The following is a 22,471-nucleotide window of genomic DNA, read 5'->3' as shown; positions in this document are numbered from 1 at the left end:
GCCCCACTACCTTTATCTGTGGGAAAGTCTTCTGCCTGGTGAAAGTGGGTGTGAGGGAGGGGCAAAACCCAGTTTAGAGTTTGTTCCTGTGGAGAACATGGCTCACCCAGCTGCAGCATGCATCGTGCACCTCTGAGAGAAGCACAGTGCCCTTCAGATCCAACCTGGCTGGGCTGGGTGTGTGCAAGGGGGGACAGAGGGCAGCTGCCCATTGGACTCCCTATTCAAGGACAACATTGTTGCTGCAGATGGCAGCAAGAGGGACAAAAAAAAAAAAAAAACAGAGCTCTGTTTTTCTTTCTTTTTTAAATTCCCTGGTTCCCAGAGGACTCCTGAGGCAAATTCCTCATGCAGCCCAGCTTCCCAGGCAAATTCTTCCCTGAGTGCTGTCTGCCTCCTTCTGCCCTCAGGTACATCCTAACATGGTATCTTCCTGTTGGCAATGCAAGAAGTTCCTAAGGATGATCCCAACACATATATTTCAAACAGGAGCTACCTGCTAGTTACTGTTCCCACTAGAAGCCTCTTGTTTCCCCCACATTGCTAAAATCAGAAAAATTCTCTCCAGTTATGAGGTTGGTACCACTGAGCCACCCCAGCGGGCCAGCCAAATTCGGGTCTTGCTCTTCTTTCCTTATCACCAGCAAAGCTGCTAGTTTAGCAGGTTTTCTGGGAGGGAAGATTTTGGAATTCATGTGCTGATGCCAAGGGCTGTTTTGCATTAAGCAGCTGTTCCACATGAAGAATATTAGTGGTCACAGTAAAGTGACAGGACCTGAAGGGTCCTTCCCCTCAGGAGGATGTCTTGAGCAGTAGGTTACAGATTCACATTTCCTTTCTCTATCTCAGTAGGCTTTGAAATATTTGCTGTTCAGTGGCCTGGCTTCAGCAGGAAGGGGCTTGTTCTTCGTGCCCCCACAAGTCACTGGTTCTTACAGCAAGGGCACTTGTGGGGAAAGCAGGAGATGAGTCATTGAATTGCCTCTGGATGTGGAGGGCAGCAAATCTGGATCACTGACTCAAAGCTCAGTTATCACAGCACAGTGCTGAAAGGAAGGGAGGAGGTGCCGCACTCATCACCCACTGCACTTTTTTGTTGTTGGAGATCTTTTGTTTGGTTTTTCTTTTGTTTTGTTTCTTTTGTTTGGGTTTTTTTTTTCCCCCAAAATTAAAATGGAAGGTTAGCTCTGTCCCTTGGAGCAGAAGCTGCAAGCTCCTCCTGCCTTAAAGGACAGCTCCATGTATCCCAGGTAAATACAGCCAATCTTTGCCAGCACAAAGGAGAAGAGCAGCTAAGCACTAAGGGTAGGATTTGCAAAGCTGATGTTCATCCTCTCTAGCTTGCTATAGCTCCAAAACAGGCTGTTTCACATGTCATCCCATGCTGCCTAACTCCCTGCCATCAGGGCTGGGCTGCTCTTCCAGGGTGTGAGGTACAGCATTGCTCAGGATTGCAGCCCCACCACTCCTTGTGGGGTCGTCTGGTGAAAAAAACATACAGTAGACCCCCAATTGCAACACATTGCTGCCCTGGCATTGTCCTCATGGCAAAATCCCTCTTGAAGTAAGAAGAGATGAACATAACTCCAGGGAAGTGCATCCTCCTACAGCTTCTACTACTATTATTACTATTATGCCAAAATTCTTTCTAAAAAAGTCCTGCTGTTTTATCTCAGTGTTGTATCTTGTGGAAAACAAGGTCAGCAGATGTGGAGGAAAGGGTTAATGTACCATGCTGATCCATCACAGGCCTGCAGCAGATAAAGCAGGGCTGGTAAATCATTGTTTAGTCTATTGCAGTCAGGCATTATCCAGTGCAGATCTCCTGGGTCCACTGGGTGTAAAAGTACAAAAATAAAACAAAAGAGTAATTGTCATCTGGAGGCTGGGTTTTCCCCTTCACCCAGTTGCCCAAAACACTGCTCTTAATGTCTACTATCCATCTGCTTGTTTCAGTCCTGCTGCCTCCTCCCCTCCCATTTCACAAGGGCAAAGCGGAGGCTGAGAGCAAATGGGACTTGAGCAACAAATCCTTTCCTCCCAGTTATGTCCCCTCCTACCCCCAGTAACCATAACATTTCATTACTTGTCCCAGCCATACATTTAGAGAGTGGCTAAGTAGCTGCATGCAGGAGAGCTGTATTACCAAGCCTCCATCTGGGCTGTCAACAGCGTCTCTGAATCTGTTGAAAGCTCTCAGATACTTTGAATTTTGCTGTTCTTAAGAGAAAACTTCTTAGACGGCAACAGTCAGAAGCCAACAGTTATGGGAGGGTAGGGGATTTTTTTCCCTTTTGTTTAAAGGACATGCACTCTGGCACCAAGAAGTGCGGAAGAGACACATGGCCCATAAATACATAAACCCTTTGCTAAGTCAGAAAGCTGGGAGTCAGTCAAATCCATAATAGGATCCCAAGATTCATAATAAATAACTTTTAATTACAGTCCTGCACAATAGTTATTTTAAACAGATGGTTTATAGATTCACATCTGGGATTTTTTTTTTTAATTTAGTGCTCAGGCACACACACAGAAAGGGAGAGAACCTCAGCTAAGGTTTCTATTAGTGTTGGAAAAATGGTTATTTTTTTAAAAGAGGTCAGGCTGATCCAGAACAATGCTGCCACATCTGACGCAACTCCCCAACCAGTGCTCAGCTCAGCAAAGGGCTCACTCTGGAATCCCAGACTCCCCTGAAAAGGAAAATTTAGGGAAGTGCTGGAGGGTCACCCTGGACTCCTCACTGCACTCACCAAGCCCAGCTGTGGAGAACTCGTGTTTTAATGCATCTGGGGAAAAGACCAGAAACTGTGTTGGGTGTCCATGCTTCTCCCCTCTCCCACACTTTCCCAATGAAAACCAAGGATCTCCTTAAGTAGGCATGCAGAGGTGATGTCAAATTCCCACACAAGAGAGATACACTAACCAGACCCACTATCACTGCTACTGCTTCACGTTACCTTTACTACAACCTCCCCTCAACGCAATTTGTTCAGCTTTTACATGCACCTCATATTTTTTACCTTCCATCAAAGAACCCCACACAAAACAGCCCATTCTGGCGACAAATTATATCAAACTAACAGCCTTAAACTCATATGGTGCAGCTAAATAGAATGCCAACATGAAAAGGAAAGGGAAAAAAAAAAAACCCACACACTAAAAAGGAGTCTGAATATTTGGCAGAGATCTTGGAGAGGATATGTGCCAAACCACAGCTTGGAAGCCACAGCCAACTTTCTACAGGGTTCCCCACTGGACTCCTGCCGGCTCACAGCAGCCACCAGGAGGATGGCTCTTTTCAACCTGGATTTGGCTTCAAGAGGGAAACAAAAAAAAAAAAAAAAAAGAAAGGTAAAAGAAAGCAAAATAGGAGTCTGTTTCATTTATTCAGGACTGTACCAAGGAGTGCTTCCATCGATGGTATCCTGAGCCCACTCTTGTGCTGTAAGAGCTGGCTGCAGAAGACACTGAAGATGTGGTTTCTCAGGGGGACAGATGTCCACAATGATGGTCTGGGGTTGTTTTTCTTTCTTTCTTTTTATGTATTGAAAATGCTTTTAGGAAGCTTGCGCTGCATTTCTAATACCCCGAGGTTATTAATTATTTATACTGAATAGGAAAAATGTTACTTAAACTTTCATTTAACCAAAAAAATGCTGTGGAGAGAAAAATAATAAAAGCAAGAGAGAGAGATTAGGTAGGAATACTGACTACCATTAATGACTAATCCTGTAAACATTCATTTTTTACCACTATTCATCATAGTCCTGCTGGTAATTCTGATAAGACTCCTCACCAAGCAGCTCAGGGTGTCCTTAAGTTTCTGCTAGGAGAAGGCTGTGGGATCACCCATGAAAACAATAACAATTTTCAAACAATGGCAAAAGTTGCCCCCGAGGAATATGGGATGGAGCTTTCAAATACACACATGTGGCCTTAGGAGAAGAAAGAGCCATTTAAAATTAATGAAAGAAGTGTATTCAATTCACATGGGCGGCCTCTCCACCGCAAGGCAAGGGGCAGGCTCCAACGCCGGCCCCTGCCACGTGCCATGATCCCATGTTCTTAGGCCACGCTGCTGGGCTCTCTGCCAGGTGTTGCACACAGCCAGAGCATCCTCTCAAGCACACAAGAAGTGACACTCACACCACACAGGCCACGGGAGCCAAGGCTGGGGCCAGCACTGCCCACAGGCTCTGTCCCTCAGCAAAGCTTGGGAGTCCCAAGCCTGTGCCTGCACCTATGTTTATGTGCAAACAGCCCCGATGTTGGGCCAGCTTGAACTTGAGAACAGGCTCAGACACATGCTCAACTCATGGTCTAGACAAAACCTGAGGCTCTTTCTGAAAATAGCACCCTTGCTTCTTTGGCACTCCTGCCTGGAACTCTGTCTCAGGCCCGATTTATAAACCAGAGCTGATGCAAGCAAGAGATCCCTGCTAAAGCTGTGGGACTGCTGTCTTCCATGAGCATTTCTCCACCTGAGCAAGAGCCACACCATTAGGCTTCAGGCAGGAGACACCACTCCTCAAGGAGAGATGTCTGCAGACCCTTGAATCACTGTCAAGATGAGGGAGATGAGGATACGGTCACATTTCCCTTATTCCCTTCCAATCATCTGCTGGGGTTTCTTTCTCTTGCAAAACAAATTTTGTGGGTACAGTAAAAAGTGGTTTAGCACACTAAATGCATTTCTAAATTCAAGGTGAAAAAATATTTCCCTATGAAATGATGTTTGTTCTCAGGAAAATGGTAGCATTCTCTCCATACAACCATACAAACACCAAGGCATATGCTTCACTAAGAGAGAGAAAGGTCCCATTATTTTACGCACGTAAAATTGTAATGGGACAACTCACAGGAGTGAAGTCAAACAAACACTTCAGTACCTTCAGCATTAGGTCTTTGCCTGTGGCAGAACATGACTACGATTTCAGCATGAATTGCATTAGATAAAAATGACAGTGTTTTAGTTCAGTTCACAGTGTCTCTTTCCTTTTTGAGCAGACCACTCAGTAGCCTTTGATTTCCCCCCCGATCCCTGTAATCTGTTTAGCTTATCTGGCCTCTCAGGGTGAGCAGGAGGAGGCTGCAGCCTTCCCTGTGGTGATGCTCAGCCAGCACCAACCATCCCCCTTCATAATTCGAGCTCTCCCCGCTCCCTAGGAAAGATGATTAAAACAAAGGTCCTGCTGAAAGATGACACCAAATTTCACTTCAAATAGGTATTCCCCACTGCTGTGAGGAAGACATGAGTATGTGCAAGTGGTTCAGGACAAATCACTCACAACCCCTTACAGTCTCTACAGATTTATTTATTTTTTTTTACTGTGCTAATGATGTACACCAGCACAAGGAAAGTGACCTTGGTGGCCTGCTGCAATCCCAACACTCCCTGACAGCAGCCATGTGTGCAACTATTTGGTGAAAAGAAAGCACCATCTCTTCCTCCTACATTTGCTGGCATTAATACCTAGGCTGCAGCTGAGGTCAGGGTTCCAGAACATCAAACATTTTGCAGCACCTCCCTGCTCCACTGAGCTCAGGGACAAGGCAGACATGGCCAGACAGAATTACTGTAACTGCAGACTGACATTTCAGTCAGAAAGCACTGAAATGTGAATTTAAGATTCACATATTTTTCTGTGAATTTTAATTCACAGGATTATGTTTCTGCTTTGTCAATGAAGAGTTTAAATCAATTATGAATTACTTAAACCTGATGACAATACCTAAGAAAAAGGTAATCACAGGCAATACCTATCGATTTGAAGCTCCAGCTGCAAACCTGTACCCAGGCTGCTGTAAAAGCTCACTGACCCAGCCCTGTGAGTTTATGATCAACCCCTTGCTGGATGTTCTCAGGTACTCAGATCAGTCAGAAAAGCCTTTTGGATGATTAGTACCCAGCCCATTTTCAGCTAAATGGGTGATACTGAAGGCAAGGTCCAGCCTGGTCCTAGTCTGGTTTACCCTGGCAGAAGCTGGTGGAGAATTCATTCTCCCAGAGAAGTGACGGGCAGCTGAGGGCCATAAAAGCTTCTGCTGCCTGAGCTTGGTCCACCAAACACAGCTGAAGTCAGCAGATGTGGAACCGCATTGCTGTCCTGAGTGTATCCTGGAGCATACTGGTCCTCCTTAAGTGCCACAGGATGGCTTGAAGAAGGAGAAGTCGGCCAAGAAAATTGCTCTGAAAACACCCAAAATAAATTCTACTCCTAAAAATCATTGAAGATGACACTCATGGATTATCCAGCTGATTTGATAGAGGGGAAAGCAGGTTACACCAATGGCTTAAAATAAATTATTAAATTATTTTAATTCAAAATTTTAGATCAAGCCAGGGTGTCATGTTGTGGCTCATCTCAAAAATTAGCCCTGCCCATCAAAAGAGTGCCCTAAAAATATTCTGCTTTTCTTTCTTTACTAATGTGATCCCAGTATTATACACTGCTATTTTCTGGTAGATATTGTCAATGAGAGATAAACAAAGCCATTAAAACAATAAAAAGGACATCAAAATCAAAGTACATCAAAATCAAATCTATCAGTTCAGAATTCCTGTTTTTGGTAACTGTATTTTCTATTACAGACTAAATACTGACCAATAGTATTTTTCTTTTAATGTTGTGAATTAAAATTTCTTTGACGTGTATTAAAAATAAATACATTGACTGCTTTTTAAATAATTATCATTTCATCACAATTTGATAGGCCAAATCTACAAATATATTGTCCAAACAATAATTACCTGTCATTGCATCTTTATTACCTTCTCTGTCTGAGGCCTGCTTACTCAGTCTTTACACTGGAGATTTCAGCAGTGGCAAATGCTCTAGTTTTGGGCTTCAGTCTGTTCTAAAAACTTTGAACAAAGCAGCCCTTGAGGCCATGTACTTCTTAAAGACTTTAAAAAGCCCAATGGGCCTCCTAACTTACTCTGCAACAAGTCATATCCCATGAAGAAACTCACTCCTGTACAACACAAAAACAGGGTTAGATTAAAGAAAAGGAAAGAAAAAGAGCAGGGTCCCCTGCTGCTCTGTCCGGCCAGAATCATGTCTTTTACTGCCCATATCCTCTAAAGAAACGATGCTCTCATGATATATTACCCTAATACATCACCAAGTGACAGTTTTCTCATGATACTGTATCCTCAAAGATGTGATGCATGCCAGAAGCAGCGACAGGAGATCTCAGCTGGGGGAGAGAAAGGGGAAGGGTTTTTTATTTTCTTTCAAACGTTTAAGCTACACTTTGGGGTTTTCTAATGTTATTTTGAGAGGAAAATCCCTGTCAATCGTAGCTTCATAATCCAGAGGACTCCTAGAAGTTTTTGCTGTATAGCTTTTAAACCGGAAAGCACCAAAAAAACAGTCTCTTCATTTAATTGAAGCAAGTTTTGAAATAGGACCAAAATGCTTGAGGAACAACAACCAAATAAAAATAGTAGCCCAAAAGAAAGAAGCAACGAGAGTCTGTTTTCTATTATGAAATTATTTAGGCAAAAGGCCTCCAGACACTGCTGTTTTAATGAACTTGCAAGGAAACTGAGAACTGACCCTGAATTTGTTTTCTTACGTGATCTTGCCCGTGCTACGCAGCGGTTTTAGAAAATAAAAAAAGGTTATTCACAGCAGAGTCTGCAGAGAAAAGGCACAGCCTTCAACTTGTCAGTCAGCACAGAGAAGAGCGGCAAGAGACAAGGAAAAGGAACATTTCAGGCAGGACCCCCCAGAGAAGGCAAAAACTTTCAGGGTCTTTTAATGCTGCCTTCAGCTCACAAAGCCACACTCATTTTTGCTGCAACTGCTGCTTGGCTGCAGTAAAATCTTGTAGGGGCTGTGGTAATCCTGGGTCATGGGCAACCCATGGCAGGCACCACTCTCAAGATGTCTTCATCCAGCTGCTGCCAGCAAAGGAAGGCTCAAGGTCTTGGGAGAATTAGTCAGAAAAGCTCATGACACCGTGATGTTTAATTTGACACATCTCACTTCTGGGTGTTTCTATTTCCTATCTACTGAAACTTCTTTGCCTCCATCAGATGCAAAGAAGAAAGGTAGGATAAGCTTTCCTTTGTTGTGATTACTCACACTGCCAAATTCAGTAAGAATTGTGACTTTCAAAACTTCAGCCAACACTGTAGCTAATAGGAGAAAAAGCATATTTTGACTTGTGGGCTAAGCAAAAGCGATATGGAAGTCATTGAGAAGAAACTAAAAGCCAAAGCTGTCAATGTCACTTTCACAGTCCTTGAGCTGACTTTGACCATATTTTGTGGCCTGGCCATGGCTGCTTTTGGGTGAGATGTAACAGCCCTCAATCACAGCAGTGATCACTTAGCCACATAACAATAGCACTGCAGTCAATGAAACCACCCATGAGAGCTCAGAGCTTTGACTCGAGCTCTTTAGTGCAGACACATGCACAATGCCCCATGCTCTGGGTAGACCCTGTTAATTAAACACTTATTTTTAAATGCTGCTCTGGAAAAAATTTGCTGTCCAAAATAAGAAACTCATCTTACACAACCACTTTCTTCTTGAAAAATCCAGTGGTTAAAACATGTTTTTGCATAATCGTAGCCCTGCAGGGACAGTTCTCACTTCTGAAAAGCAAATTCCCTTCTTTCTGTTATGCACATGTACAAACAAACAGATTCTGGTATGTCCAAACCTTGCAAATTGCAACTATAATAATACATTGAATAGAAGCCACAGAAGCAGGTTTTTTTTCCTCAGTCTCTGTTCCGTTCACCCCTTCCTTTCCCTTGCCCCACTTGCACTGCGGGAAGTAACAAAAATACCTGTTTCTGACAAGTAAATGGAGCTGACATCAGAGCGAAGCTCGAAGGTGAACAGGGTATGCACAAGCCATTTGTCATCTTGACAAAGTGAGATTTGGTCACCAGTGGGACACTTGAAAGACATCTGAACAGTTGGCCTTGACCACCAGCATTTCTTACAGCTTATAAAGGGACCCGTGGGACCAAGAATACAACCTGCTTTTGGAAGTGACTCCTGCAGTGGTACCTCTTGATAGATGTAAAGGCAGTGTGATATATCAGGTGCCATTAAGATCTTTGCTAGCAGGTTCTATTTACATAAGTATGGAGTGTAGATAGCATCTTGTTAACCCAATTAATGAGACTCAAATGTCAGGAAACAGATTATGCCTGGCTTAAAGTCCACAGTGCTCTGAAGGCAGATAGACAGGATTTCATTGTGTGGGACAGCACTTTGAGCGAGAACTCAGGCAGCAATCCTTCTACCGGGACAGCTAGGAGAGGCAGAAAGATGATCTGAAATCCAAAAGTTTCACACTTTTGGACAAGAAGGGCTCTTTATGATGAGAGATTCAAGAGTCGTGTAAAACAGAGAACCTACAGCTACAGCTGGACTGAGGAAAACTAAAAAAGTATCCACTTGAGGTCTTGGAAACTTTATTTTTTTATTAACTGTACCTTCTTCTGCAATTAGAGAAAGTCCTTGCTGCCAAGGCACAGCCAGGTCTGGATTAGAAGAGAAACACTGTTTCATCCAGCCTGTCCACACTGCTGCGTTTTACATGAGCAATTGAGACGTACTTCTCTACCCTAGAGATCCTGACCAAGATGAGATCACTAATCTCTTCATCAGTGGCTCTTGACACACTCCTTTATACAATAAACTGCTGTTCTCCCCCAGCCTCCCACTATCAAGCTCTATGATGTAGAAGCAGATGCTCCTGTCACCCAGGTCAGAGCACTGAACCCTGAATGGCACAGCATGAGGCGCTTGGCCCCAAAACAGAGGGGGTTTAGGGAAAGGCCTTGTACTCAGCAATGCTGCCAGCTCCCTGCTCGGCATGGCAGCTGGAAGGAATTCCTCTTCAGAGCTGTCTTCCCAATGGAGGAAGACAGAAAGCATGGGCAGCCTAGGCCAGCAGCCCAGCCTCAGCACCACTCAGCAGGTCAACCTAAATCCTACGATGGGCACACTACCTCGTGGGCACAGACCAACTTGTCTACAAACACACAGGAGTCGTATTAATTCTCCAGAAGACACTTCAAATGCCTCTAAACCTCTGGTTCCAGAGCCATGCATAACTTTACTGAAGTTTGCATAACTTTCCTGAAATCACATTGCATCCACATCCTTTCCTGCCCGGAGTCCTTGTGCCCACTGAACAGGCTTGGAGCTGCCTGCTCATCTCTCCAAAAGGCTGCCTTCCAGCAAAACTCCCTTTTCTGGTACATATTTGCTTCCTTTTCCCCTTTTTTGGTTTCCACCTTTTTATGTTTCTTTTTATGTTGACTGGTTTAATTATTAAAAAAAAAAAAAAACAATGATATCAAAGGTACTCCTTCTATACTAAAACAATTATAGGAAGTTTCAGGCAGCAAATATGTATATGTTTCACATAACAAGTGCATTAAACCATTCAAATTTCTTACTATCATAGCCTCAAGTTCTAGATATTTTATAAATTTCAGCTTCAGATTGATTATTGGGTCAAATGATTTTTTCTTGATGATTGAAAACCTTGCCAAGTTAAACTGAACATATGCAGGCATTTTCTCAGAAGCCATAAAAATTGCAGATTTCTTCAGTTTCCTCTGCATTTCATGTTAAACAAGTTCTGGTTCAATATCAGTGCATTCTGCTGCATCTTAATGTCTACATCAACAATTTCCTCCAGAAATGCTTCATGTCTATAGATCATGGACAGATTATGCCTCAAACATGCATTTGTTAAGAAGGTTCCTTACACTACCAGACCCACAACATTTTAAGGTGCAGCAATTTTCATTTTCCAGCATTTTTTATCCACTGCACTTACAAACATCCGCCAAGACTTGGTTTATAAGCTAAAGAACTTGCATGTTTTGCATTTTGTCTGCCAAAATAATTTCATCCAATTATTTGAATCAAAAGGATTTTTCAAATTGAATCACCAGGCTAGCTATCCCCAGGACTGTTTGGATAGAAGGGTAAAGTGCTACATATGAAAATTATCATCTGTGCACTGTCATTTACAGAAAAAAAAATATTCTCTGTAACAAGCAAATGTTCAACAGCCTCCCTGTAGCAGGAGAACCTTTTGGTTTATCAGTGTTTTATGCCTTACAGGCAATCCTTCAGCTAACAGCCTTATCTCACAGCCAGCCACCCTCCTGGCTCCTTCCTGCCCCAGTGGTTTCAGGGTGACACAACCCTGAGATGTTTCACTAACTGGCACAATCAGATCATCATCATCATGTAGCCCTAGAGCAATCATTTATCAGCTCTTCTCCATCTCTCTCAAACCATACCTCAGCTGTACATCCAGACATAAAAAAGAACAAGGAGACAATCTCAGGACAACCAAGGTCTGTTTTTTGTCATCCACTAATAAATCCTAAGACAAAACAGAAAAACAAATGCAAACATATGAGTCTAGCTGGCCATCAGAACACACTTTGATGATTCCAAGTCTTGGAAAACTCTCATTTCCTATTGAAGCCACTTAGCATAACTGAACATAAACATGTCAGGAGCCAGTGAAAAAAAAAAAAAAAAAAAAAAAACAAACCCTAAACAAGGAAACATAATCCAAAACACATAGACTTCTAACCTATGAGCTGTCAGAAATCTGATTTTCCTGGCCAGGGCTATGCAACATCTTTGTTTGCATCCCCCTGGTTATGGAGGAGTGCAAGGTGCTGCTGCCATGCCTCTAGCAAGATGTTTAGCCAGGAAAGAGGATTTGAGCCATGCCATGGCCTGATGGGGAGAGGGGCAGCTGATCCTGCAGCCAGCAGAGGAGCCTGGCGTTACACTGAGCACACCTGAGCTGCCCAGGGCTGAGCTATGCCTGGTTTTCTGTGTGAAGCAGAAATGGTACTCTTCAACTTCTCAAGTCTTACAGGAAGTTTCAATGCTGTGTGCTGAGTTTTGCACATGCTTTAGGCTGCACTGCTACCAGGGGACGGACTGCCAATGCCCAGGGTGAACCAGAGTGTCTCTGGAGCAAAATGCAGTGCAACCAGGTCAGCAGAGCTCTGAGGCAGAGTTAAAGAAGCCTCACTCAACCTCTAACACTGATGCTTAGTTCAAAGGTTTACTTAAAAGAGGGACTCAAAAAAACTGGGACTGCATTTGTCTGGGAAAACATCAGGTCTTTGGTATCATTTTTTCTGCATGGCATTTCATCACATCCCCATCCTTAGTACTCATAAGAATAAATGTATCTCAACTCTAATGCTGTTCCACAGTACTGCCTTTTGCCATAGCACTTCCCAGCACACACGTACAATGCTTCCCTCTCTAAAAACCTGGGATACACTACAGAAAATGAAAACTATAGCCAGGAGGTTGATGTGTAGAACAGATCAAAAGTATGAAAGTAAAAGCATGAAAATCATAGACAATGCATGAAGACAAGTTATTTTCTCAGCAAGCAGGTGATGCACAGTCCTACTTTGACACCAGATTATGGATGACTATCTAGAGCAAGTGGTTCTAGACATGAGGGAAACAGAAAAAAAATGAAGGAAAAAAAGTCTAATAAATAAATGAAGAGACAGACAAAAAGTTTATGAAATTCAGGTGTCAAGCACACAAGGTCAGCTTCTGAGCTTCTGGGGATGATAAGGGATGAGATCCACACTGTACCTGGATCCAGAGCCCAGTACTTGATTCAGGTAGATGAAAAACACTGCACAGAGCTCGATCAGTCGAACTGTCAGACTAGGAATTTTTTACCTGCAGCTTAATGCATAAGATAAAGAGGCCAAGAGGCTCCAGAGGAAGTAATCACACCAGTTATTAGGCACAGGATAAGCAAGTACCAGTATGATAGTCATGTTAATAGTAGTAATACAGGTAAAAGCTTTTATGTAATATTGGGGTTTTTTCTTCACAATGGCCTTTTATGTGGCCATAAGCTCAATATAAAGAGGTTGCATTTTCATTTGATTTTTTGGTTGTTTTTTAATATTTTTCTTCCTTCAAATTTTCTATTAAATCATGATGGGGAAATAAAAACAGATATTTGATGGGGAAAAAATATCTCTTTTTTATGCAGCAGCACAAAGCAGAGCAGCAGAAGTACTGACACTGTGAGCCATTCACTTACAGAACTATAATTCTTAAAAGGACCATTAACAACTCAATGGAAGAAACTTGAAAGCTAATAAAAACTATATACAGGTAACAGTATGCTTTTTAAATGCCATTTTGATATTGGACCAGCTCTTTAATAATGTTTTTCTTATTGGCAATAAAAAAGTGTCTTAACTTAGACTGATCCATTTTGCTCTTATTGTAGACGCATTCCAAAGACATTTGCTAGTTATATTACATTTTTCCATTTAGTTTATGGCATTTTTGTGCCCTTCATATTTTTCCATGTATTATTTATACATATTCTTTTGTATTTGAGATATCTGATCCTTTAATTACACCAAAGAGAATCTCATTTTCATACATGATGGATTGGATCTCCATCATCGTTACAGTGACATATCACCAGCTCTCTTCCAGGAGGGTTTTGCCAAGACCTATAATCAGTTCAGCACTGTGTGCATATGTGTATTTGCTCAGTGCAGCTGCCTATGTTAGAAATGTGCAAGTAGTGAACTCTTCACTAGCCCATGTGGTCTGAGAACAACATGAAATAGCTTCTTCCAGCCTGCAGATTTGCAGAAAGGCTTCATCATAAGCTGTGACACATGACTGTGTACCACATCCCCAAAATTATTGTCACGACAAAGCAGAGTGCTCTGAAGGCCAACATACCTGTGCACGGGTGTGCCACAGTCTGAGGCAGCTCTTGGATATGAAGTGCAGAAAGTGGACATCAAAAGGTCCATGGATGGACAGACACAACAAACAATACTATGCAATCCATGATCGTTCCCAAGAGGGGGAAATCAGATGAGATGTTGCATGTGGTACTACTTGACCAGGGTGGGCATACCTGTAATGGAACTAAACCGACTTGAACATTCCTCAAAACTGCTGATGGAAATTTTAAGGATCAAGCCAGAGCAACCATCCTCTACCACAGAGAGTTTGTCAGGCAGGTCAAACTCCTGTTTCACGGATGTTCTGCATGAATTAAGAACAACTACAGGTGAACCTACCAGAATCATCCTCCAGAAGATTTTACCAAAGCAATCACAATCCACCTCTGGGCCTTGCTCCAATCGCCTCTCTCTTGCAAGACCTCATTCATATATACATACATATACATATTCATACATACATTTCTTTCATTTCTATGACAAAGGACATATGGGACACCCTGCTGCACCAGACATGGCGTTATGTCTGGTTTTTGTTTTCAGGGTTTGTTTTTTAGGGTGGGGGCTGTTGGGTTTTTTTATTTAAGAGATTGCACATACATCTGTATTTGGGGAAAAAAAACTAATAAAACTTTCATCATGTTGGAGCATGTTTGGGTTTCAGGAATCCTTCATGCACCGATCAAAAAAGCATTCTCTTTTGGAGTAATATGGGGGTGAAAACTACCAGTACACTACTGTATCATAGGCTTTTTTGTCTCTCTGTTTATTATTTTTGTGGGTGAAGAGAAAGCTGATTGTATTATACAGTAATAAAGACCAAGAATATTTAAATTGAAAGAAGATGCAGTCTTGGTAGACTCTGTAGCTGATGTACGTAAACTATTGAAATTAAATTAAATAAAATAGGTATGAAAGAATTGTTTGATGATTTTTTTGTTTGGTTTTTAATATGCACTACTCCACTAAAAGTCATCTGGGCTGCATTATACCTTGAAGCAACAACAATTGAATCCTCATGTACTAAAACACTGCCATCTTCACTGAACATGTGTCAAACACTTGCTCTCAGGCTAGCTATGTGCTTTTAACTTGTGTACTGTGCCACAGAAATCAGCTCTGCTATAGGTAAAGAACCCCAGCAATCTAGTAGCTGTTTTGCTTTAGTCTGCAATGAAGACATGGTTTTCAGGACTGGGCTTCTTTTTGGCTGGAGGTGTGTGCATGCAGGGGTGAAAAAATGTCGAAGTTATTTCTTCAGTTTTTTGGTTTGCTTGCACTTGGTTTCACCAATTTATTAGTTCAAACTAGGCAGAACACTAGGTCTTATAATGACCAATTTAACATAATTTTTTATGAGCAAAGGTCAAATTCTACACTGCTCATTTGGATTTAAAAGAGGAAATTTAAACTACAGAATGATGTTTCATGCTGAATAAAACTTATGGCAATCAAAGCTCTGATTTCTAGTTTCCTGAGATCCTGTCTCCAAACTTTTCTCAGATTTCCAACACTTGGTTATCCTTTCTGGCTCACATTTATTTCCTTCTGGTCTGGATTTAGGTGATAAAAGGCTGAGACATATGATTACCACTCCTCAGGTGCAAATGGTAAGTTTGAGGCACAAGCATGAGGGATGGCGGGGAGGAGAAAAGGTGGGGAAAACGGCTCTGGTTTAGATGTGGTTTGTCAAGATTACTACTGGCTTTTATCAGCTATTTCTTGACACAAGTCACTTTGTTCTAAACTATTTTGGGGAAAAAAATAATAAAAGACTTTTTCTCCCCACAAAAACCATACAAAAACTCAAATCATTCATTCAAAATTCTCATTCTCTTCAAAAAAATTCTAGAAGCCCTTGCAATGGCAAGGCCAGCATTAGTTGAGGTACACTTATCTATTTCCTTGCAGTTCTTCACTTCCACCCTGTCTCTTTCAGCTGGCATTTTTGGTATGTTCATTTTGGAATTACACACACCACTGGCCAATGGATACATTATTCTTGGATCCCTGCTTGCTTCTGGCGAGGTGCTCAGGGTCCATGGAGTCGCTGACAAACGAGCATGAAATGACACAGCTCTCCACACCGCTGCTGGCACCACCACCTGTCATCGTTGTCACTGCTGAGCCCATCTCACCTTCAAAAAACTCAGCACTCAGAACTTTAACTGGGGCTAAGTTAATTCTGTGGTCTTTTCACATTCTCGCCCCATAATTATGCACAGGTTCTCATTTCACCTATTTCCGACGGACTGCGGCGTTTTTATGTCTTTTCCACGTGTATGTTGAAGCACGTATTTCTTGAAAGCAAATGCCATAATATCAGTTGTGAGCCTACTTCTATTTTGAGTGCTAGATACCTTCCAGCCAAAAAGCTGTACCAACAAAAACTCTCCTGAATTTCATCATTTACCGTACTTGTACCAGATCTGAACTTAAATATTCCATGCCTGTTTTAAATGCTGACAGTCAAATAAAAGAAATCTAATCAAAAATTCCCTTAATAGTCCATTAATAGCATTTTTCCCCTAACATTTCAAAATCCTCCATATACAAAAAGTCCCAAGCTTACCAAAATGTTCTAGGCTTTTATATTTATGAAGCCTTGTTTGGTTCTACTAACAGAAATTTACTTATGCCTCCACTACCTTCAGCCCAAAACTTGCACATATAACAGAGCAAGATCTGAAATTGTCATACACAACATGTTTGGGTTTCTCAAATTGCACAAAATGTGTAAAGTGTTCCTACGGATTTAAAAAAAATCATTTTTCCAAAGATGGATAATTTTAGAAGATAATTTTTGCATTAGGTAGTGTAGCTATAATCATTTGCAGCCTTAAAGCATGTAGTAACTGGAATCAATTTCTCAAAGTGAATCAATATAACTCCATAATGAATACCATCAAGATTATGTATTTTTACCTACAATCATCATTACCAATTCAGGCTAGTTCCCTAAAACACAAATTTTTTTCATTCATCTTCATGACCCACAGTTTCACTACTTTGATTTTCAGAAGCCAAGAAGACTTAAGACATTTTTACTGTTGACCATTAAGCATGACATAATGTCACAATCATATGTTCTCCAACATTTTTTGTACTGTCAGGGGCCACAGCATTATCTGAAATAATAGTTTCCCTTTTTTGGACAATTTTTCTTTATAGGGTTGGTTACCTTACTGCCCATCACATCCAGCATTTCCTTTCAGTGTTTACCTTCATCTGATACCCAATCTGGTGCAACTGAGAGCAATTCCCATCCTTTAATCAGGAAAGTCTTAGATATATACATAGTTGCAATGGGATGCTCAGCCATGGCATGATCAGAAAAACAATTTTCCAGTGCAACTTCTGTGTATCTGTTTTACCCATCAGCTCTAAGTACTTTCCCCAGTATCTGTGTTTAACAGCATATAAGGTGAAAGCATTTAAAAACAGGTACTTTCAGTTGCCTTCAGCCTTCTCTGCCCTTTTCCAGTATCTCAAATCCTATGGAAAACAAGGCTGGATGTTGTAGTTCCAGAGGCAATGCTTCTCCAAGGAGATGCAGAGCCACAAGACATTCAGAGTGGAAGTGGGCAGAGCACCAGAGCACTCTGGCTCTAACAGCATTTTGCAGACAGCAAGAGCAAGCCGTAAAGCATGCTTCCCCAGACCTCTGGGTCATGAAGACAGCTTTAATTTGTCTTTTGTCCATCCATGCCTCAGAAGAAGCTCAGGAGAACAGACACACCAAAAACCTGGCATCTGTGCAGCCTGCCTGTTGCCAGAGAGACACGAAAGAAAATGAGTATGTTCAGATTGCGACTCTGTCACCCACATCCACTTGTAAAGTGGAGTGCATGAAATAAAAAGCAATGTCTTTGTAGTCAAACCATTAGACCAGGAGTTAGGAGACCTGAGCTTTCATCAGTCCTACAAGAAATTCCTTGCGGATAAACCACGTTCTGTTCTTTGACTTTGATGTTTTTCTCCAAAAGGACAAAAACAAAATGGCCATTTGTTGCAGTCAGCTATAATAATGACAAGTTCTTTGGAGATTAAATTCACTCATGCTTATGCCATTGCTAAAGTGTGGTAATTGTAAAAGTTCACATTGAAACTATTGTCTTAGAGGTATTAAAAATTACCACTTTTATGGCATTATTAAGACCATTTAGTAGAGACATATAAATTATGAATGTGGGAACTCGAGACTTTGCCCATAGAGGCTTATTCAGCTGGTAGTTTTTTGCATGCAGAGCATTACAGTGTCTACATACACACACACCTACACACCCTTACTCTTACCTGTTTCCTTATATTAAAAGCCAGCATCAGAGCTGCTCCATGCACTCCAACACATTTCATTTTGACAAGGAGGTCCATCCAAAGCAGAACTATCTCACTGTGGGTGCAGTGCCTTTTCTATTAGAAAGCATTAGCCATAGTTCAGAAGTGAATGGCTTACCACACACCATATACGAAACCTCCAGCACATGACCCTCTATGTGAACTTCTCTATCACCTCAACTTCTCTTCCCACATGTTAGAGCAAGCGCTCAAGAATGAGCAAATCTGGTTTGGTAGCTAAACTTGGCTATCTCTAGGACATCCGCACCAATGTCCCTCTTGTATTCAAGATTCAGAGTTTGTGTTAACAATAAAATGATAGAAGCTTCCACCAAAGAGGTGTCCACAGACAGCAGCCTGTGCTCTATCTGCTTTGCTTCTGCTCATGTTCCTACCATGAAAATCAGTCCACCCTGTCTCTGCTAATCAATGAGGAAAGAAAACTTATGGTTTTTGTTTTCCTGCCAAGACTTTCCAGTGGTGTAAAAGGAATTGATTTTGTAGTTGCTCTTTGCAGTCTTCATTTCATTATTGCAATTTACTCATTATCCATGAGCTTCCAATGTTTACCACATTTGCTCCTAGAGCACTACCTGTTGCTTTACCCTCCAAAATAATTTAGCCTATTAAGAGAGAGCCAGAGATCATTTTGCTTGTGCTGCCTCTCATTCCCTCTTGCTAGAATGTATCTGCATGCTCCACAGGACAGTCTGCAAAGTTCTGTCAAACACTTGATGATACAGTTCCTGCATTTCAGTTCTGTGTCCTCTAATCTGTGAGATGGGCAAAGTCCTGGAAGGAGGTTAATGGACTCATAGAATGGTTTGGATTAGAGGGACGCCAAAGACCACTTGGTTCCAAACCCCTCACCATGGACAGGGATACCACCCATTAGATCAGGCTGTTCAGGATCCCCATCCCTGGCCTTGGACACTGCCAGGGATGGGGCACCCAGAGTTATTTAGATATTCCTCTTCATCCCAGAGCTGTTCAGATTTCCATAACTTGTGTTGTTATTTATGGCAGCCTGTGGTCATGGGAATGCATCACCACTATGGAAGACATGCCAGAATCCAATCTGCAATTCCAGTGACTCTCTTTACTGGTGTTTTTAATATAGGTGCCCGCTGTTGAATTTTCTGTCATCTCCTAAACAGCAATTGCTTCCTTTCTGTAACAGCTGATCAAGCTCTCTTTTTAATTGCTCACTTCTTACAGTATGAATTTGCATCAGGTTTGCCCTTGAAGAGTATGATCACTCTTCCAGAAAAAATTCCTCACTGAATTGTTATTAAACAATCAATATTTCTAGTTGAATGTAAGGCAATCTGGTTTTCTATTCCCTCCTGGTCACAAATCACCCCATTTTTTCTTTTGTTTCCTCTTTCCCTAGACCTCTTAAAATTGATCTTTTCCCTAGTGGCAGGCCTAAACAAAGATTTCAGCAAGGGGCAGTCCAATAAGTCAGTGCTTTGGATGTCGCACAGCACTAAAGCCAGTATCTCCAGACTGGTTTCCATCTCCTCTACCAAGTCTCCCAGCTTCCAACTCAAGAAACAGAGATTGCATTTATCCTTTGGCAGAAATAAAGCCGAGTGCAGCCAGGGCAGGTAACTGCAGTAACTCACTAGGCATCTGTGTGCTTAATAAAACATAGTGTTCTCCTGGCACAGAAAGGAGCCAAATGCCCTCAGCTGCCATTTCACTAAAGTAAGCCCTGCAAACCACAGGGATTTAGAGTTCTTACATCCAATGCTTTTTGCAGTTCTTCATGCTTGCACACTAAAAGGGTGCTCATTGATTTAATAAAGCCAAGGTCTAGAGAGATCTATAAATACAAGTGTTTTACCCTCATGCATTATTGCCCTGATGCCCAAGACTGAACTTCTGCTCTTTCACAGATAAATTGCTTCCTCGCTGGTTAACACCAGCTTCCATTAGCAAAAGTGGTGGCAGACATATTTGGGAAGGTGATCCATGATAAAACACAGCTTCGTCTCTCTCTTTGTTTTCCTTTTGATTTCTTTACTCGCCACATCCCATGTTCCTCTTTTTCCCATCTGACTATGCTCAGAAGAAATCAATAAGGTATTCTTTATCAATATTACCTATAAATGATCTCACCTAAAATCTGCTGAACTCAGTGCAGTGACAGATATCAACCTTGAGGGGGTTCAAGATGCTCTTGATCCTAGAGTGGCAAAATTGCCTTCTAAAAAGGCACTCTGAAACAATTCTTTACATCTTTTACAGACATACAATAATAATAATAACATCAATAATATTAGGGGAGAGGGTGTGTTGATATTTCAGTCCTAAAGTAGAACATGTTCTGTACATTCAGCTACTCTGTAAATTCCAAAATGTAAAACATAGGGCTTTCTAGCCTATACTTTTCTTTGCATTCAACAGTAAATTAAGGTTTATGGCTTTTATTTAAAAATATCATAGGAAGTTTTATTTAGAATGACTGTTTTACAATAACTCCTAGGCCTTGGCTTGTCCAACTGAACTGCTCCCAAAAATGCTTAACTTCGAAACAGAATGACAAGGAAGCAGAATGTTTCTCCCCAAAATGTGCATCAACTAACAACACCATTAACCACTGCACTCCCAGCACAGCAGGCAAAGCACTCTGACAAAAGCATCACTTGTCCTTTCACCGTCATGCTATTACAGCACATTCAGTCACATTTCTGCCTTCACCTTGCACCCTTGTGAGCTCCTCACCCACTGGGATTGTGACAGGGACCAGCTGGGAGCTCAAAGCAGCAGCGTTTCCAAACCTTACCTTTCCTTCTTTTTGCTGAGCTACAAGCAAAGACTTCTGGATGCACCCCCAACTCTGTGAAAGTTCTCCCCAGAAATTCACATGGCAAACATGGTTTCACAACATCCTGAAATAAAGTCATGTACAACTTTGTGCCCAGGTTTTAAAGTCAAAGAAATTATTGCCAGATCATGTATTGGGTTACTTTCAATTAGCTCAGCTCTGAGATAACCTTGTGTTACATAAAGGCAACAGAATCACCCGAGATTCGATTATCTGAAACATTCCCCTCTCTGCGCAGTTACATTTAGTACACGTCTGGATGTTCTTACTAGCTGAAATACACACTTACCAGGCAAACACACATTATACAAGGGTTGTCTGTGATAAAAGGTATCTGCAAAATTTCCCCTTCATTTTCACATTTTGCAACCGATCCTGAAATAGAAATAAAAATTTTAAAATACTAGCATATTTCATTTCGCCCTGACAGCTTTGGAAACTGTCCTCATCACACTCATGTTTAACCCTTGCTCCATTCCTAGCCCTCGATTTTAAACCCTGCCATAATTTGCCCAATATAACCAGTTCAACATTTCTGCAAGATTCTAAAGAGAACAGGGAATGAGTGGCCTTTTATTGCTGCACAAACCTAGACTTTCTTTGTGCCCCAGTTATAGCAAAGAAGGACGCTTTTTCTTCTCTCGGATGACGTGTGGAGAATAACGAGTACTCCATGCAAAGCAGGATATGTCTATAACGATAGATCCAGAGCTCGCTGAAATCAGCAGAAAGCTGTCCATTGCACTCTGAGGACCTGGACCAGCACAAGCCCTAAACCAAGCATCCTCTCAATGCACGGCAATCACTTGGCAAATAAGTCAAAATTAGCAGGCTGTCTGTCAAACGGAATCAAATTAGGAAAGCCTTTACGGCCCTGATGCTGATTAGTCGGTATTCTGTCACGCTGGAATCACTCCTCAAAGTCTAATGGCTCCTCGCCTGCGCTAGAATTTGATTCTGCGTTTCGCTCCGTGCCCCAGATCCCAGGAAGATAAAACCCTCGAGGGGAAACAGGGAGAATGGGGCGGGGGAGCAAAAGCAACAAGAAAACCATTTTTTTGGGGGGGAGAGAGGCACGGCCGCTGCGCTCACCTGCCCCAGCGCAGGCGGGCGCACCGGGGGCCGCCCTTCCCGCGCAATGCCACCCGGCGCAGGTGGGCCCGCAACGCCCGCGCCCGCCGTACCTGTGAGCAGGGAGGAGGCCGGCGCGCCGGGCAGGCACAGGACGCCCAGCAGGACGGCGGCGGAGGCCGGGGAGAGCCGCGGCATCGTCCCGGGGGTGCCGCTGCCCGCCCGGGTGCCGGCTGCGGGGCAGCGTCCGGGCCGCGCCGTCGGGCGGCGGAGCCCGCCCACCCCCGGCACGCCCGGCCCAGCACCGACCCCCGGCGCCGGGCAGCGGCGGGGGGTGGGGAGCGGCACGGGAGACCGCGGCCCGCCGGGGAGTCCCACCCCACGGCGGCACCGGGGGAGGGGACTGCGGGCGCGGGGAGAGCGGCTGTCAGCGCCTGCCCCTCGGCCCCGCACCCCCT

General features: G+C 42.7%; 1 protein-coding gene across 1 annotated transcript in view; it reads right to left on the bottom strand.

The window, feature by feature from the left end:
• BMPER (BMP binding endothelial regulator) overlaps positions 1-22,228 on the bottom strand; it is a 146,547-nt gene extending 124,319 nt beyond the window's left edge. The window contains exons 1-2 of the mRNA XM_054273621.1: positions 22,127-22,228; positions 21,232-21,317 (exon numbers count right to left, since the gene is read on the bottom strand). Coding sequence (XP_054129596.1) covers positions 21,232-21,317; positions 22,127-22,211 — 171 coding nt within the window. The 5' untranslated portion in view covers positions 22,212-22,228. The remainder of the gene's footprint in view (positions 1-21,231; positions 21,318-22,126) is intronic.
• Between the last annotated feature and the right edge of the window lie 243 nt (positions 22,229-22,471).

The sequence above is a fragment of the Melozone crissalis genome, unplaced genomic scaffold (genome assembly GCF_028551555.1).
Source record: "Melozone crissalis strain CALT ecotype California unplaced genomic scaffold, PUWL_Pcris_2 ptg000016l_1, whole genome shotgun sequence".
In the NCBI taxonomy this organism is placed as follows: Eukaryota; Metazoa; Chordata; class Aves; order Passeriformes; family Passerellidae; genus Melozone; species Melozone crissalis.
This window is presented reverse-complemented; position numbering and strand designations above follow the sequence as displayed.